Source organism: Bacillus rossius, chromosome 2 (assembly GCF_032445375.1).
Source record: "Bacillus rossius redtenbacheri isolate Brsri chromosome 2, Brsri_v3, whole genome shotgun sequence".
Taxonomy (NCBI): Eukaryota; Metazoa; Arthropoda; class Insecta; order Phasmatodea; family Bacillidae; genus Bacillus; species Bacillus rossius.
This window is the reverse complement of record NC_086331.1, coordinates 90,970,506-90,989,568: the sequence shown is the minus strand read 5'-3', so window position 1 is coordinate 90,989,568 and position 19,063 is coordinate 90,970,506. Positions and strand designations below refer to the sequence as shown.

The following is a 19,063-nucleotide window of genomic DNA, read 5'->3' as shown; positions in this document are numbered from 1 at the left end:
ATTGCATAATTTCTATGTAACCTATTGTACATAATACAGAACCAAAATTTGTGTATATAGATGTACACAAGGTCATGAAAATTAAAGCTGTAAAATAAAAACTGTAAAAGAAAATCATTTCAGAATCTTGCAAAATATTAAATTAGAATCAAAATGTACATTTAATAATAAAACCGAATTTATAAAAAAGCAAATGTATAAATTATAATAAAAAATATTTCTGGACCAAAATCACTATTGAAAGTCAAACAGATACTGAAGTGTAAAATGTGTTTTAAAAAAATATATATATAGTACTTGTACAATCACAATCAGAAAAGCTTCATGAGGGAACCTAAAATCAAACACGAGAGGAAATAGAACATGGAAACTATGTCAACACTAGGACACTGACAAAGTAAGAGAAAATTTGTAAACACCTCAATGTTTGATAACTCTGTAGGAAAAAAAATGCTTGCTTCCAGCTTAGGAAATGTTGGAAAATTACATCCACATACAAAAAAATTAACTTATGAAACCTTTCAATTATTACAGCTCTTCTGGTGATCACAGAAAATATCAAAACAAGAGCTAGACTGAATGATGGGTGATTATTTTGGAAGTGTAAATAAATCACATGGGTAGTTATCATGAAAAGACTGGGATAACATTGAAAGATAATTAAAACTAAATATCCTGAATGGATGACAAAGTAACTTCTAGACCCAAGAAAAACCCAATTGAAATTAAAATGACAATTATGTCAAAACTATTCTTAAAATGAATAATACCATTTTAAATATTAATCAAAAACTCTATATCAAATAGAATAGGGACATGGTGGGTTAATAGCTTTTCCTTTTTTTAAATATTTTATATAATTTTTATGTCTCAAAAAATTAATATTCCTAAAACTTGAGAAAATTATCTGCTCCTGAAATTTAAAGCAAAACAAAAAAAATATCAACTGGATGCTATCCCAAACAAACATCTGTGTAGGGGCATGTGAACCACGTGTGTGTGTTTGTTTACTAACAATAGGGACGTTGCAAAGCAATGGAGGTGGGAGCATGGCAAGTCTTATTGGCCAGTTGGCAAACCTGTCAAGGGCACGTGATGTTACGCCACCCATTGGGGACTGCAAGTTCTAACGAGAAATGTAAATGAGACTTAAGAGACAATAAAGTGTAAACAGTTAACAAAAAATTTGTGACCACGTAAAGGTAAATAACACCTTTAAAAAGGAAATACTTTGCTGTTCTGATGGTATAAAATATGTGTTGGAAAGGACACAAGAGTCATGAACAAAAATACCATTTCCTTAGTTACTTTAGGCAATAACAGGATGAAAAATAACTTACGTTTGCAAGAATGAAGGTTGCAAATGAGTGACATGACAACCATTAAAAGGCAAAAGTGATAAGTGGATACACAAAAATTTTAAAAAATTTCAGTTTCATCGATGAGACCTTAAAAGATATTAATGGTGGGCATGCAGCTCAGAAAAAAAATATATAAACTACAGAAAATTAAAAAAAATCAATTAAATGATAGATGTTTACGCATAACACAATTAACAATGTTTTACATAAAATATATTGTTATGTTACAAAATATAGTGTTACATAAAATATTCTTTTAAAAGAAACTACAAAAGTAACAACCAAAGCTCTGTACTCATCTTTATTGTGCAGTTTTTTGAAAAGATAATAGATACCTATTTGAATATTATGTTATACCAATTATTAAAAATTCATAAATATTTTCAGTTATACATACGAGTTCTGTATAAAAAAAAATTAACATGAAAACTACTGAGGTGGAGCCAATGTAACAAATCAAATTTATGTTTATATAAAGATTCTACTTTAAAGTCTGCATATTGTTGATTGTTATTACTATTGATAAATAAACAGGTTATGAAATAAAAGTTATTATTTCTGGTTTGTCTTACTTTTAATGATAAAATGTTTGTCTTTTATTATTCTTTTCCTTTACAGGAACAGAGAAAATGCAAAGATAAATATTTGATTTGCTTAGGTTCTTAACAATTAAATTACTTTTATTATTTTTTCACTTTGTAGTCTTTTATTAAAATTATTTTATTTTTACATGGTTGACAATAATTTGGTCTAAAATTTATGATACATTAGAGATTAACTGTTGATGAAATAATAATAATATTTCACATCCCTTAAGACTTATCTGCTGTGCACCTGCCATAAAGAGGGAGTCGTTCAGCGAGGGATTCGTTCAGCGATGCCAAACTAACAGCATTACTGGAAATTATAGAAGTCTGTGGGCTTCTTAGGCAGGAGGATCTCTGGAGAACTTGGGAGACGAAAATGTAAGTGCAGCCCCGTAGGACAGAAAATATAAATCCAGACTCCAAAACTGGGACACACAGTAAGTCCTCTATTTACGTCGTACCGATTTACGTCGTTTCGGATTAACGTCGCTAATGTTTGAGTACTCATGTTTCAATTTAAGTTGTCCCCGATTCACAATAACGTCGTTTACAATGACCGTAAATCTTTATTTTAACCAAAAAACCGTATATAATTCGTTTATAATTCTTTGTTTCCTTCGGTAGTTAATTTATGCTATGTAGCGTAAGCTACACGTTCACCGCCTTATCTTATCATACATCATGAGGGACGCTTCCTGCTCTCCGCTGCTCTCCGCGCGGTGATGCAATACTACCAGCCCGCCCGCTCGGCCACCCACGTATCTCGCACGTAGAAGTGTTATCTACTTCCCGCAACGACACAGCATTTTCTCCTACTCCTTTACGTCCAACTCCTTGGCACTTCAGTAGAGGTGTAAAAGTAACTAAAAAAAAGTGTACCCGTATGTATTCGTTACTATAACAATTAGTACTCGTTACTTTCGTATCGTTACTCGTTACTTCTGATACCGCATGACATGCTATGTTATGTAACAGCAACGAATCGAGTCGTATTTCGTACGCGTACAGTATGACGTCGCGTAAATAATAATAAATCGAATATAAACAATTAAAAGTATTTGATAATTAACAGCTTTTGTTAACCAAGAAAATATAAAATCTCATTAGAGCAGCTTTATTATAATATCTCTTTTAAGATAAGAACAAAAAACGTGAAAATACGCGATAATAAAAAACAAAAACATACATATTTATAATTTGTAAAAAATACTTTCTTACGTTGTTTCTGTTCCAATCTCAAACTTTGTCTACACACACAATACCTTTAATAAACAGTAAAAAACTTGGACGACGAATTTCCAAATTATACTTTTCTTAATAAACAAACATCGTTCTTTGTAACGAATAAGCGCGCGCATGCGTAAAACATACGAAAAATGCGAGTAACGAAATGCATTCGTGTGTAACGTTTCGTTACTCGTTACTAGATGCCACACCCGTTACTCAGTAACGAATACATACGGTTTGCTACAGCTCTACGACTTCAGTCGCTATGATATCATTGCGTTGGCCGGAGTTTTAAACGTGCCGTTGTTAACTTTATCGTAATTAAATGCGTTTGTAGTAGGCCTACAGTATCAGCTCACTGCAATTTATGATTTTTTCTTCATAAGATGTCTTCCAAACGACTATATATCTGTTTTTATATTTCAATCAATAAAGGTAATAAAGCAGCTGGTTAAATAACCATTCTATAAAGCTGAGAAGTACTGGTTGGACTTGTTTCCCACGCTGTCGGTTGTCATTTGCTGATAAAATTGCCCGTTGTCACGTCTGTATGCCAGCGCTTCCGGCCGACCTTGGGCCGTGGTCGGCCGGTGGCATGAAACATGGCTCATTTTGCGTCGTTTCTATTTACGTCGCGGTTTTCAGGAACGTAACCCCGACGTAAACCGAGGACTTACTGTACTGCATAAATAGTGTAGTGACAAAAACAGAAATTAATAGAGCATGACCGTGACAAAAAGTATGTCTGAAATTTAAGGTGAAGTAAGTTTAGGCTGATGATGACAACATAGCAATAAATGGTAGGAGGATGTCCCGTAGCTACGTCATTGAAGAAATCGTGAAATAAAAATCCCAAGAAAAGGCAAAGATACAACTACCAAAAAATCACTAGTGCACTACAAGATGAACAGAAAACACAAAAATGGGAAATAAATTCCGCAGTATCAAGACTATGTCCCTTAAAATTCAGATGTTAAAATTCTCTGATAAGAAATACGAAGCGACTGGTCAAGCCGAGTCAAATGTCACACTAAAAACTACTTTAAAGTGGGCAAGTGATGAGCGTAATAAGTTGCCAGCAGAGCCGAGAGAAAAGAGGAAGGTCATGGGGAGTGAAATTCATTGGTATACAGAGTGTGAAAGAAGGCATTGGGATGAACCAAGTAGTTCAAAATTTGCACAACAGAGGAAGGCGCTCCACAATAAGGCATTTCAGAAGAGAGAGGGGTTTGAGGCACCCAAAAGATGGGTCTAGCAGTTGAGAAAGAAGAGGTATGGAAGAACAGGATGCCACTGTGGTTAGAACTCTATGGTAAAGGAGAAGGGATGGGTGTTAAAAATGCAACGTGGCATGCGAAAGAAGCTGCAGTGGCGAGTTGCACCCCATTTAGCCACGTAAATGCACAGACATGAAGAAAACTGTGCAACTCAGGCGGGAGATAGTATGCACCACCACACTGGCAGTTGATAACATGACACTGTTTACACTCACTTGAGCCTGATATGCCATCGCAGCCCTCTTTGGCCACAGCCTCCCTTACTCTAGTTATGTGTTCAAAGAGACGTATGCCACAAATGCATCTGCTTAAATTGTTGCGGGGTGTACGACCGGGAAATCCGAGCCTCGTGTGGCCTCGTCTAGTGTAAGTGGTACCGCAGTATTTCAGTCGACTGCCGTGGTTACGTAACACGTGACGTCATTCGGCTGCCAGGTATATTAGCCCGCGCACGCGCCGGCTCGCAAGCTTAAAGCCGGACTGCACACCTGAGTCTTCTACCATGTCGAGCGGCCCAGCGGTCGCTACAGGACTTCGTCACCGTTGGTGGTAGAGCCAATTTTCGGTCTCTACAGCAAGCACACGAGTGATATCCTGTTTACCACGGACTCCGACTGCTGTGATTATAAAGGCAAGTACTGGAAAGTCTGAGGGGCAGAATCAGCCCATATCCACCGTTGTGTTTTGACGTCTAAAACTATACGCGCGCTTAATGAACTGGGACGGTGTTCGCTGGTCTTCCTCCCCCCCCCCCCCCTTTGGAAACAGTGACATTAATGAATCGTATACAGAGAATGATATCTCATGAGGACAATGAACAGTGACATATTACGTTTAGTAATAGATAGTATCTTGTAGGAGTCAGTAATTAATTAATATTAAGTGTTTGTGCCTGCTCCCGTTTCCATAATAAATGTAGCATTTTGGAAAGTGACTTAGTATCACCTGCCTCTCTCTCACCTTCTTTTTCCTTAATTCAATGTTGCCGGTTAGCTCAGGCTGACCCCCCCACAACAAGTGCGCGACTCTGCTTGCAGAGATGCGTGGATGTTTGAGTAACTATTCCACTTCCTTTTCAATTTTTATCCTCCAGGTCTTAGTTTTCATTGCTTAGGCTTTGTCTTGTCAAAGGTTACTGACTCGTGGCGGTGTAAGTATTCCCGACATGTCGCTAACAGGGACAGCCTGGATCCAGGACCTCCCTAAGGCTACGTTACTGCACATATTATTTGACCTAGGCGTAGGTGAGTTTGACGCAGAGACCGTAACTATTGATCAGCTTCGACAAAATGTGTGTAAGAGTGTCAAGAAAACTGATACAGATACTGGTCATGTCAGCGAAGAAGATAACCAGACAACACAAATTAGTCCGGTAATTAATAAATATTTGTTATCACCGTTGTTTGAAAAGTTTCCCACTTTACGGGATACTCGCCCTGATAATATGATTACGTTTTTGGTAGCTGTCAATGAATTGGTTCCTCTTAATTGAGCTAACCGGCAAGATTAAATTAAGGAAAAAGAAGGTGGCAGAGAGGCAGGTGATACTAAGTTACTTTCCAAAATGCTACATTTATTATGGAAACGGGAGCAGGCACAAACACTTAACATATTAATTACTGACTCCTACAAGATACTATCTATTACTAAACGTAATACGTCACTGTTCATTGTCCTCATGAGATATCATTCTCTGTATACGATTCATTAATGTCACTGTTTACAAAGGGGGGGGGGGGGGGGGGGAAGACCAGCGAACACCGTCCCAGTTCATTAAGAGTTTTAGACGTCAAAACACAACGGTGGACATGGGCCGATTCTGCCCCTCAGACTTTCCAGTACTTGCCTTTATAATCGCAGCAGTCTGAGTTCGTGGTAAACAGGATATCACTCGTGTGCTTTCTGTAGAGACCGAAAATTGGCTCTACCACCAACGGTGACGAAGTCCTGTAGCGACCGCTGGGCCGCTCGACATAGTAGAAGACTCAGGTGTGCAGTCCGGCTATAAGCTAGCGAGCCGGCACGTGCGCGGGCTAATATACCTGGCAGCCGAATGACGTCACGTGTTATGTAACCGCGGCAGTCGACTGACGTATTGCAGTACCACTTACACTAGGCAAGGCCGCATGAGGCTCGGACGTACCAGTCGTAATCCCCGCAACAAAATAGCGCGCCACCAGCCCATAAAAAGGAGTGAGTGCTGATTTTGACTTCAGTGAAACATTCCCTTAAACAAAAAAATATTATAAAATAACTTGGTTTAATTTTTATTTTCCAACACTTTTGTTCATCCAGCCACATTATTTGACCACTTTTTAAATAACTTTGCTAATCTATTGTCTTCAGACGGACTAAAAACATTCCTGAACACACATCTGTGATGCAATACAGTTTAAAAATATATAAATTTAAATACACCAATCCCTCACTTAGCACGACTACTGTGTTCCTAAAAACGTTCGTGTTATTCAAAACTGCGTATTCTGAAGCATCAGTCTCCATAAATAGCAAGGTTAATTTACCTAATGTGTTCCAAAATGTGTAGGGAAAATTTATTTACATAATATGAATGTATAGAATTATTATTTATTTATTATTTATTAAAATTTGTGACATGCACACCAACAGCCGAAGCTTTGGAGGTGTGCACAGAACAAGTAATAAAAACACGACACATACAAACGAATAAATACAACATAAACAGGATAATAAAAGACGACACATACAAGCGAATAAATACAACATACACAGGATAATAAAAGACGACACAATAACAAACAAAACAAAACAAAACAAAACAGCAACAGAGATAATCTTAACTAAATGATCTAGAATGGGAAGAATAAACAGGATTATAAAATTACTCAAAATATTAGGGTAATCATAAAAATTAAAATTTAAAGTTTTTAATAAAATTTTCATATTTATTGAAATTTGAGATAAGTCTGTAAATTAAATCATTATTATTGTGTAAGGAACATAATAGGGATCGAAGGCGGCTTTTGAACTGCGGGACTCGAATACCAGAGTTATCAAGTAAGTATAAGCAATTAATTTTTGAACTATAGCACTTAAACACAAACAGGGCATCCAGATGGATGCGACGATTTGAAAGAGATTCTAATTTGGGTAATTGATGGTGTCTAGAACTAATTATTTTGAAAAATTTATTTTGTATGGATTCAATTTTGTCACTATCGGTGGTGTTAATACTGTTCCAGATAACTGAGCAATATTCGAGTTTACTTCTGACTAAGGACAAATAAAGAGTAAGAATGGATTCAATATTAGATGCATAGTAAGTTATATAATTTATTAAATATAAGGTTCTACGGGAAAAGGATACTAAAGAATTAACATGTTGATGAAAGAATAGTTTGGAGTCAAGAATAACACCAAGATCTTTTATACTAAGAGATTTGGAAATTTTTGAGTTGTCAAGAAAATAATCATATTTAACTGGATGAATTTTCCTTGTGAAAGAAATAATTTTTGTTTTATCTTTGTTAAGTGAAACTAAATTCATTTTACACCAATTATCAATTTCAGTAATATCAGATTGAAGAAGCAGACAGTCATTTAAGGAGGAAATTTCTCTGGATATTTTAAGATCGTCAGCAAACAGAAAACCAGTAGTATGATGAAGAACTTTAAAAATATCATTGATATAAATATTGAATAGTAAGGGAGATAAAGTACCCCCTTGAGGCACACCAGAAGTAGCATGATATAAAGTAGAAGTTTTTTTATTAAGTGAAACAAAGAAACATCTATCTTTAAGGTAACTAGTAAACCAGGTTATATAATTATTACAGAGACCGAAGTTAGAAAGCTTAGCTAGTAAAATGGAGTGATTGACAGTATCAAAGGCTTTAGCCAGATCAAAATAACATGCATCAACCTGCCCCCTTGTTGTAACTTTATTGTATATAGGATTAATAAATGAGAGAAGATTAGTAGAAGTTGTCATACTATTTCTAAAGCCATGCTGATTAGGAGCTAATCTGTTGTTTATTGGGAAGTTAATATGTTTAAATATTATTTTTTCAAAGATTTTAGTAAAGCCATTTAATAATGATATAGGCCTATAATTAAATACACTGAGTTTACTACCCTTTTTATGTATGGGAATAACCTTAGCTATTTTCCATTTAGTGGGAAATACTTGTGATTTTAGACTTGTATTAAATAGATGCAACAATAGAGGCATTAGAATAAAAGAGCAGCCTTTAATAATGAAATTTGGTATACCGTCAGGACCAGTAGACATAGTTGGTTTTAATGATTTAATTCCCCATAAGACCTGGCTTTCTGATAAGAATGATACAGGAATTGAATCGTGAATAATATCGGGATCAATGATACGAGGGTGGTTGGTGGATGGTACATATACACTAGCAAAGTACTTAGCAAAGACATTAGAAAGAATACCTGGATCATTACAGATATCACCATTGACATTAAGAGAATGAGATTCACTATAACCATTTTTCATAACATTGACATATCTCCAGAATTTTTTAGGGTTATTCTTAACCTTATTATTGATACTACGATTCCAATTAGTTTTATCACGCTTAGTAAGATTTTTAACTAGTGCTCTATATTTAGAGAAAAGAAGGTAATACTGAGTATTATTGTTTCTTTTATAGAGTTTATGAAAGTGTTTTTTAGATTTTAAGGCATGAATTAAATCACCAGAGAACCAATAAGGATGTTTAGAGGCCTTACGTGTGGATAATGGAATGTGAGTATTGATTTTATCACAGATACAAGATGTAAGTTGATCTACAAGAGCATCTACATCAGTGGTGTTATAATATTCATCCCAATTGTGGGTTTTTAGAGAGTTATATAGGCTTAAGTAATCACCAGCTTTGTAGTTTCTGAAAATAGAATCTGGAGTAAAATTGTGTGAGGTCGCCTCAATATGTAGTTTAATAAGTAGGGTAGGATGATAGATATCCTCTTTGACCAGAGATTCAACAGCTTTTTCAACCACACAATGGGATAGATTAGAAAGACAAAGAGCTAGAAGATTATTGGAAGATTGTATTAGGTTGTGCTGAATTAAATCCAAATTAGATATGAAATCAAGTAGGCACTGAGCCTTGGATCTGACGTGCACGGGCAATATTGAAATAGTGATTACCTTTCCAATCTATCCCAGGTACATTGAAGTCACCTAAGATAATCACATTATCATGAGAATTAACGAGTTTTTGTTCAAGAGCTTCAAAATACAATGTGAATAGATTAGGTGATGTAGTTGGAGGAAGATAAATATTACCCAATGTTAAGTACTTATTAAAAGCAATTTTAATATTAATCCATACGGCTTCTACTCCACGATAGTCATATAATTGAATTAGCTGAACAGAAGGGAATTTATGTTTATTCACTGCGATCAACACTCCGCCACCACGTTCCATTGATGAGAGTAGCGGATCCCTATCAGTTCTAAAAATAGAATAATTATCGGTGAAATAATGAGCATTGATACATCTTTCGTTGAACCAAGTTTCTGTTAGACAGATTATGTCATACTGAGTATTAATAAGATTATCAAAGAATTCAACTGATTTTGTTCTAAGTCCTCTAACATTCTGATATGCAATTTCCCATTCATTAAGATTGGGCATTCACTGGAAAGTGAGTAGGAAGCACTCCTCCAGGCCCTGGCATAGAAGTTGCTGGCATAAAAGGTGACGATGTACTGCAGGAACTTGGAGGTAATTGGGTAGAATTGCCGAGAGCTTCAGGAGATGAATTAGTACTAACAATTTGGTCTTGATGCAGTTTTCCAAAGAAAGGACTGATTAAACAGCCACTGGGCCAAAAAACAATATTATTAATTCTACTAAAATCTTCTTCCAGAACAGATACATGGAAGGAGGCGTAAGAATTATGCTTTGTCCGGAGCTTGGCCACTTTGACTTGCTTGAGATTTAGTTCGTTGGAAATATAATCTACGACTTCTTGTTCCGTGACAGACGGCTCAAAACGCGTGACAAAGAGAGCTTTTGTTTTTTTGTAAATAGGTTTAGCAATTGTTTTTAATGTTGAAACATTCCTGATGCCAATTTGCAAGGGATTTTTCTTACGATCCGTGTTAGATGATTTTCTATCGGAGTTTTCATTATTCGTGGACTTGCGTGAATGTTGTACTACGGTAAAGCCGTCTTCGTCGACGGGCTGTTTACCGTTTTTCCTGATGACGTCGTTGGAGACACGCTGAGTTGTAAGTGGGTCACTGGTGGGCGCGCTGTTGCCAGATACACCGGATGACTCGACACAAACAGGTTTCTTGTTTGAGGAGACTTTTTTTACTACTTGACTGTATGAATTAACAGAATCAGTCTTAGAAGATAAGATCTGTTTGATCTGTTGCAGTTCATTTTTTATCTCTGCAGTTTCACTACGAGAGTCGATAAGAAGGCTTTTTAACACCATATTCTCGCTTTTTAACTCGTCAAATTTCATACTGAGGGATTTCACGGCCGAGATTAAGTCTTCCATGGTGGGATCCAGAAGTTTTACCGTCCAAGCTTCACTAGATGATTTTTGCTTCGATGAACTTTCACTTGCTTTTTCAGATATTCCCGGCGAATTAGAAATCACTTTTTTAGTAGGCGATCTGAACATTTTAGTAACCGTGTCAGGAACTAATTCAATGATCGTATCATTATTATCGGGTAATGAAAACCCATGAAAGTCGGAAAGATTAAGCAGCGATGAATCAATTATGAGTGGAACTCGAACTTAACGATGGTGAAGAAATAATAACACATTAAAGCCGGGGAGCGCGCGCGCACGTCCGTCGGCTATGAACGCTCAGCCGTCACTGTGAATAACACTCAACGATAAATATGTCACACTATTTATGTTCATAAGCATACCATTAAATACATTGTGTGACAAATACAACACAGCAGAACAGGAGATAAGTAGTCAAGTACCTAAATATCGTCAGTCAACTGGTTGGCTTGCCCGCCCGGGCATGACCAACTCACGTCACATACCTTTCCACGGTCTTTCCAAACCATCCTTTACTGGCAGTGAAACTGATACTACTGTCCAGATATTTACATTGTAATTTTTCAGACATTTATGTGCTTATTCACGTATCACCGCTGGTTCACGCCAATCCCGTCAGACCCGTGATTTTTTTTTTCATTGCACCATTCATTCAACAACCTTTTCAGTGTGAATCATCTGTTCATTTCTGTTCTGGTACCTAAAGTCAAAATGTTCCCGCTAGTACAACCAACAGCATCAGACTTATATAAACGTTTGCTAGATAGAGTCGTTGTTTCGTACGATTGTGTGCATGTTTGACTTGCTTAAAACTAAAGTGCGACCAACATAAGTGTGGCCTTCATGACATTCTGCACGCCGTAACACTTCTAGTTTTGTCTCAAATACTTGAACACAATGCATTACAATCTCACTTGGAAGCCAAGATTCCAATTTGATTCCAAAACTACAGGAACTTGCGCACGTACAGTTACCGGCAGACAAATGAACAGACGCTTTGTGTTGTGCGAGTTCCCTGCCACTGGCTAGACTGAAGTTCATCACAGCCTGGTCTGTAGCCGGGTGACAACGGTACGGCCCGGCGGCATTCGCACGGACGTAAAAACATTTAGTCCTTTACACTCAATAGCTGCAATTGAACTTGCTATAGCTGATGTTTGTACAACAGTCGATAGCGTAGTCAGACCTGCGGGCTTTCCCCCTCGTATGGCTAACTGTATGCCACGCTAAATCATTGTTTACCGAATTGAAACAGACTCGTGGCGTCATGCCTGAGTTTTTTTTTTTGCCTGTAGCAATTTCATGCATGCTAACTGAAATTTACATACGTGCAATTCAAGACTGGGGCAGTAAAATTAACATTGCGCTAAATGAATTCGTGCAATTTGAAGACGTGCTAGGTGAGGAATTGGTGTACAGTCATTGTAAAGGGTGTGTTAATGTAACTTTAAACATTTTAATTATGAAAAGTTTTATGTCTTATATCTTAAACTTATGTGGCACGAACCCAGTATAATGGTAACGGCCATCAGCGAGGTGTGAAGCGTCCTGGTCGGTGGCCATTTAATTATATCCGGCCCGGTCTGAAGCTACCACGCCTAAGGTCACATACCAGCGCTGCGAGAATTTCATCACTCGCCATCATAGACCAGTAATTCTGTCTATGAATAGTAATCACAATAGATTTCTTTATATTCTCGGGGCTTGCCTTGGGGGGCAGACTGCTTAAATAAATATTATTTAACTCTTTTCAGAGACTTTCTACACAATGCTTGTCATCTGTTTGGCAACGAGGGTGTGCCAAACTCCTACCTGGATTTGTGCCGTAGGGCTTTTCAACAGCTATAGTTGAATGAGAACATGTAGCACGGCGTGTCAATAAATATGCTTTACTGAGATCTTGTATTAGTTCTTGGCCACATGCCAGTAACCTGCAGACGTTATAGAATGCCTTCGAACCCATAAAGTAATTGTGAAGTGAACGTGCCTGATGCTGATAGCAGGCCAGGTCTAAGTAGGGGGAAATTGTGTTAAGGAGGGTTATGAGTATTGTTCCTAACATAGCTCACATTATGCCTTGAGAGAGTCTTTTCCCGGTGGGTTAATGTGCCCTTAAAATTAAAACATACGGTGGCGCCTATCTCCAACTTACATCTTAATTGCTGAATAACAACAACCTTCCGCTTAAATCAAACATGACTTCGACAGCAAAAGCTTTTGACAGGCGAATGTTCTGGAAGGCACTGGCTAGGCTTACACCTGGAGGTGGCACAACAGCACGACATGGCCAGTTAAGCATGGGAGCGGAAGCCGACTGGAGCTCACAGAGGCTGGCCAGAGGCTAAGAGGGAACTTAAGTCAAAAGGAAAAATGAAGTGAAAAGAATGTCTTTTAAGGTTCTGAAAATAAATAAAAATCTATAATTGTAACATACCAGAAGTACATTAAAACAAAATGCAATTTAAAAATTCAACATACAATAAAATTTACTAAAAGTGACACAGATCTGATGTGATAACTATTACATTATTAAAAACTGCTAAAAAATTTGTTGTTAAATAATACGGACACTAATTACAGGGTCATATAATGTAAAGAATGTATTGTTCCTAAAATTTTCCAAGTGGTAAAAATGCATTACATACCTTTCCACACAAATATACAAGATTTGTATCTGGATCGTACAATGGGAACATTACACCATTGCTTGTATCCAGTTCTACCATTACGATTGGTTCACTCAGGTGGGCAGGTGCTCTGAGTGAGTACTGGCGTTCACTCATTTTGCTGAAACCAGTCGTAAAAATAAGCCCACTTCGTAAGAAGATGGCTCGAGTTGCTTTGCTTCCCTCATGACATATTGCTTCCTGCAATCATAAAACTAATAAAACATCTGGGAAGTTATTTATTAGTACATTGACAAATGTTATAAATTTTATTTTTATTTACAATAGAATATCGTTTATCCAACCTTCTGTTAACCGACATTCCACCGACATCCTAGGAAAGCAGAAAACAATCAAAGATTTATTTAAATCATTAGAGACTCTATTTACCTTCTGGTGACTCTATAACTGTTATTTTATTTTTTCAGTAAATTTTTTCTGTGGTTGTATTGTAAAACTATGTTATAAGGTTTGTAAGGGGTAAAATTATGACATAGTTTGAAGTTTATTAAGATTTTCCTTAACACCTCCCAATTATCAGACAAAATAGCTTATCCAATGTTCTGCTGGCCCGTTTATGTCAGATAAGCCGAACTATGCATGCAAACCTTGTAGCATTACAGACAGGAATGCCCTTCCCAACATTTATGAGTATTTTTTTAAATAAATATGGTGTTTTTCAGTATTCCAGGGGAATTAGCCGGTTATATAGCTTCAAGGTCATGGTGACCTAGATGTTCATTCTACTAAATTATCATTCGCAATATTTTTCAGTATTTTACTTACTTTAAATGTGGTTTTATGTCTATATTTTATGTTTATATCCATTCGGAAGCTTTTATTATGTTTCTAGAACATTAAAAAGATCGGGAAAAATATTTAGTAAAACAAACAAAGCTAAATAATTCTATAGAAATTTCTTATGATGGGAAAATGAAAGTTGTTAGCTCCTACGGGAAGCTGTAAATTTTTTCAGAACTCGTAACTAGAATTTCTCACAACCACAGTCGTCAGCGGTCAGCCCACGAGGGACTTTAATGATTTTAAACTGCCGTCCCAAGGACATGTTTGTCCTTGGTCGTACCGTCGACACCAAGTGACCGCAGGACTATTTTACGAGATGTGATTTAATGTGAATATTAAGAACATTTTTGGTACTATCAAAATTAAGAAACATTCAATTTTGGAGCAGGGAAAATTCATCTGTGTTGTTGCTATGGAAACCATGTGGATCTGTTGTGAACATAATATGATGGCAGTGTTATTTTTTCTGCAAGAACTAAAAATAAATAAACATAAATGTTCTACTAATCTGTTTCTTCAGTAAAGACAGTTTACCTAAATTAAAACATAACATCTACAATTTTGGCAAAAAATTTCAAACTTATTTTTTAATAGACTTTTGTGAATATTTAAGCAAGGTTATTTTTTAGCCAGGCAAACTGTCTTCCAAAGATAAAAAGATTTTATGGTGTACAAGATAAATGAACCAATCTTTTTGAATTAATGCCTATTAAGTTATTAAAACTCAAACTCTAAACAAACTTTAAACAGCTTGCATTACTGCATTTTAATATGGGACGTATGCAAAAATGTTTCATAACTAGCCTAAAATACTAGAAATAATTTCAAAATATTTATTACACCAAACTAAAAACACTGTTACTTGTGTAAAAAAAATTAGTTTTCTACAAAACACTTTCAAACATGGCATGGAAGCTCAGTTTGAATAAGCAATTTTATAGTTAAAATATTATATAATTTCATTAGTTACACATCTTCCAAACATCTTCAACATCTCATTATCTCCCTAAAAAGTATGAGTACAGGATAATGCAAAAGTTGTGCACTAAGTCCACTTTCAGTGACTTCTTACAGCAAAGTTCATAGAATTTTTTATTTTGAAATGAATTTATTGCAATGACTCCACTAGTATATATGTGATACCATTTGCAGTTTCAACTCTTAAGGAATTAAAATACCTTTAGCAGTTCCATTTTAGTAGGGACTTGAGATGCTATGACAGAGTGAGAATTATTTAAATTTTACTGCTAATGTATGCAAATTAATTTTAACCAAATAAAACAAAAGTCTAATCTAGATGGTAAAAAAACCCTCTTAAATATGAAATTTTATCAAAACTGGATAATTTCATGGGTTAAACAGTAGAAAAGTTAATATTGGGATGAGTTGGGAGTACACATACCACATAAGAAACAATTAACATAAAAAATTCAACGTTGATACAAACTGTATTTACCGGAATAAATTGAACACCAATCAATAAACACATACAAAGGAACATGAAATCACTAACTATTTCTATATCATAAAATAGATTAAAACGAAAACTTTCTTACTATATTACGTTAAATCATTAAAAGAAATATATATATTTTTATATACCTTCAAAAAGAGACCATACAGAACATTATGAAGCAGATAATTTTCCAGCGTATAAAACCTAACAATAAGAAGAAAAAAAACAGTACGTACATAGACATGCCAGCCACAATCATTTAATTTCCTGTGCTCATGCAGTTAACTGATTAAGGGTTCAAAAAATGGAGCTATCTGCATTCATTTGTGAAATGTTTCTACTTGCTGGCTGACAGATAAGTACACTCGTTGGATGGATAGGCTATCACCACATTATTTCATTGTGTTACTAAACCCCCCAAAGAAACAAAAGTGCAGCTTTAATCTTGAGTTTAAAAAATCTGGCCACTTGTGCCTGTCTATTTCTTTAGGTCAGGATTTTCCTTCACATTAAAACTAAAAACATTTGCTAAAAACAAGGAAGGGAAATAATATCTGATGGTATCATGCTTACCTCTAGTATCGCTCCTTTACGTGGATCTATTAACCTCATTTTCTTATCTTTACATGTAGTGAGAAGCTGGGAACCATCCCAATTAAAACTGGCACTGTATACAATATCTGGGTGACTGTCAATATGTACTAGTACTTCTCCAGTGCCAACATTCCATATCACAACCTGGTTGTCAGAACCTGTAAGACACAACCTGATTCATTTAACTTGAACAAGTAATTCATAAAAGTAACAAGGAAAAATATTCATGCACACAACAAAAAATTAAAAAGGTATGGCTAAGGACATGCATTTAACTCATTTGCGATCACGCAAATGTTTGTGCAAATTTCAGCATTTTTCTGTCGAAAATGGGAATTTTTAATTTTTTTAAAAATACTGAGAATCTACTTCCAAAACCTCATAATACTGCAAAACCTACGTTTAAATATTAGCTTACATTGCTTCCCATTATCACATGGGCCCAAAAACTGCAAGAAAACAATTTTAAATGTCTGAATACGTGTTTTCTTAACTATTTTTTGGGTTTATTCTGTCTATATCATGTGTTCTTGAAAAACATGGCACCGTTAGCAAAGAGTATATGCTTCCATAAGTGATTGTTAGCAGCCAGACACCAAAGATTATACAACTGATAATTTTCTGTCAATATATTGAGTTCTCTACACTGAGTTTGGCTTATAACCAGCAACAGTTTGCAAGGTGCTTCTTCAGTACCTAAGGTTCTATGGAACTTTTGTTCTTGAGTTGTGTACATGTGTTTTGTTTAATCTTTTTTTTTTTTTCAGATTTTTGTTACCTTAATAGAGAACTGTTATTAAAGTACATAAGTAATGTAACCAGCATAAATAATGAAAAGCAACCTGTGCTATTATTGTGTGTGAAGTGCTACCTGGTGGTGTTTATTAAGCTTGTAATCATGACTCCACCTTTATAAGAAGAATGAAAGGTTGACCAGCAAATACATTAAAGATTCCTTAGGAAAAAAAAGATTAATTTAGCAGTGCTTTTTTTTTAATTTAACTTTATGTTTATGATTTTGCCAGATAGAGGTTATGTCTTTTTATTTCTGAAACTTTTTGAGGTTAAGTCGACCCTAAAGCCAAACAGCCCATGTTGTTTGACTGCATTCATCTTAATTGTGTGTTCGTTCCCTGAAATCCAATGGATAATGGTTGTACTTGTACACCAAGCCTCCAGAAACAAGATAAATAAATTTTAACAGACCAAAACTTTACAAGCTTCAGTATTTTGTTACTTCTCACAGTTGTGTTTGCCTCCTGCCAAACAAAAAATACAAAATATCAACTTTGGCATTTCTGAGCATGCTGTAAAGTTGTAACATTTTTATTGAATTATAGTTTGTGTATTTTATTTTTTCTGAGTAGTGTAATACTTTGTACAGCTGGTACTAGCAATAACCAGTAGTGCTGTGAAAATAACCAGTATCTACTGGAATTTTTATAAGAAAAATATATTTTGTTGAAAATTGCCAGAAATATGCAAAATACCACCTTCAGCTAAATAATATCACTTTCAGGTAAAAAATATTACCACATTGTGGCATAAAATAAAAACAAAAAACATGTGTCTAGGTATGGCTATCACATGTCTTCATACAAACACACACACACACCTTTGCTTATACAGAGTTTATTATTTATATATTCTTACATTTACATATTCTTCTTATAAATTAGAGGAATTTATTTCATTTATAATATTGATATAAATTTTATTAGCTATAACTTCATATAAAAGAAAATTTAAAAACAAATTACTTGACTTAATAAATATTTTAAATAAAAACCAAATATAACAAAATTTACATTAATAAGTGCTAAACCTGTAAAAAAAAAGGTCCTAAATTATAAACAATTATCCATTCCTCTCATTTCCTACAAACTTATTTTATCAAATAATATGAAATGAAGTAATTCACTGACAAATATGCAGGAACTAGCAAAATTTATGGCATTAATAATAGACAGAATAGAATCTATATTATTGTATATTGAAATGACATTATTATTGGATCATAAACAATTCTAATAATTAAAAAATGCATTTGACCTAATCATGGCAAAGGTAAAACGTGACAAGACAATCAATATAATAAATCTACTTGTTCATGTTCTAGTGTGTAAAGTACAGCCTGGTACCAGAAAATAACATGAATTTTACAGGTATATTAATATGGGCTGTGGGAGAATTTTTTTCTTTTCAATTCGGGAAATTTTCAGACAGGAAAGTATTTTTCCCACGAAAATTGTGACGGATCAGGAAAGTTTTTTAGTAACATAAAGAGAGCTAACTAATTCTATAGAATAAAGGTATTTTCTGAGGTCTGTAAATTTCGTGAACATGTAGAACACCTTAACATCATATAAAAAGTCACTTGAGAAATTAACAGTATCAAATGGCAGATAGATCTTGCTGCACAATGAGAGCTAAACATTTTGTTTTTCTTTAAAATGACAAACGTTCCACTGTTTCGAAATCACAAATCATGCTCGGTGCTGCAACGCGGATATATGACTCATGACACATCAAAACAGTAACAATTAAGTAACTT

The 19,063-nt window shown here is 35.2% G+C and overlaps 1 protein-coding gene across 1 annotated transcript in view; it reads right to left on the bottom strand.

The window, feature by feature from the left end:
- Positions 1-19,063, bottom strand: part of LOC134529453 (coronin-1B) — a 101,713-nt gene that overhangs the window by 49,178 nt on the left and 33,472 nt on the right. Inside the window, exons 5-6 of the mRNA XM_063363568.1 lie at positions 16,489-16,667; positions 13,635-13,856 (exon numbers count right to left, since the gene is read on the bottom strand). Coding sequence (XP_063219638.1) covers positions 13,635-13,856; positions 16,489-16,667 — 401 coding nt within the window. The remainder of the gene's footprint in view (positions 1-13,634; positions 13,857-16,488; positions 16,668-19,063) is intronic.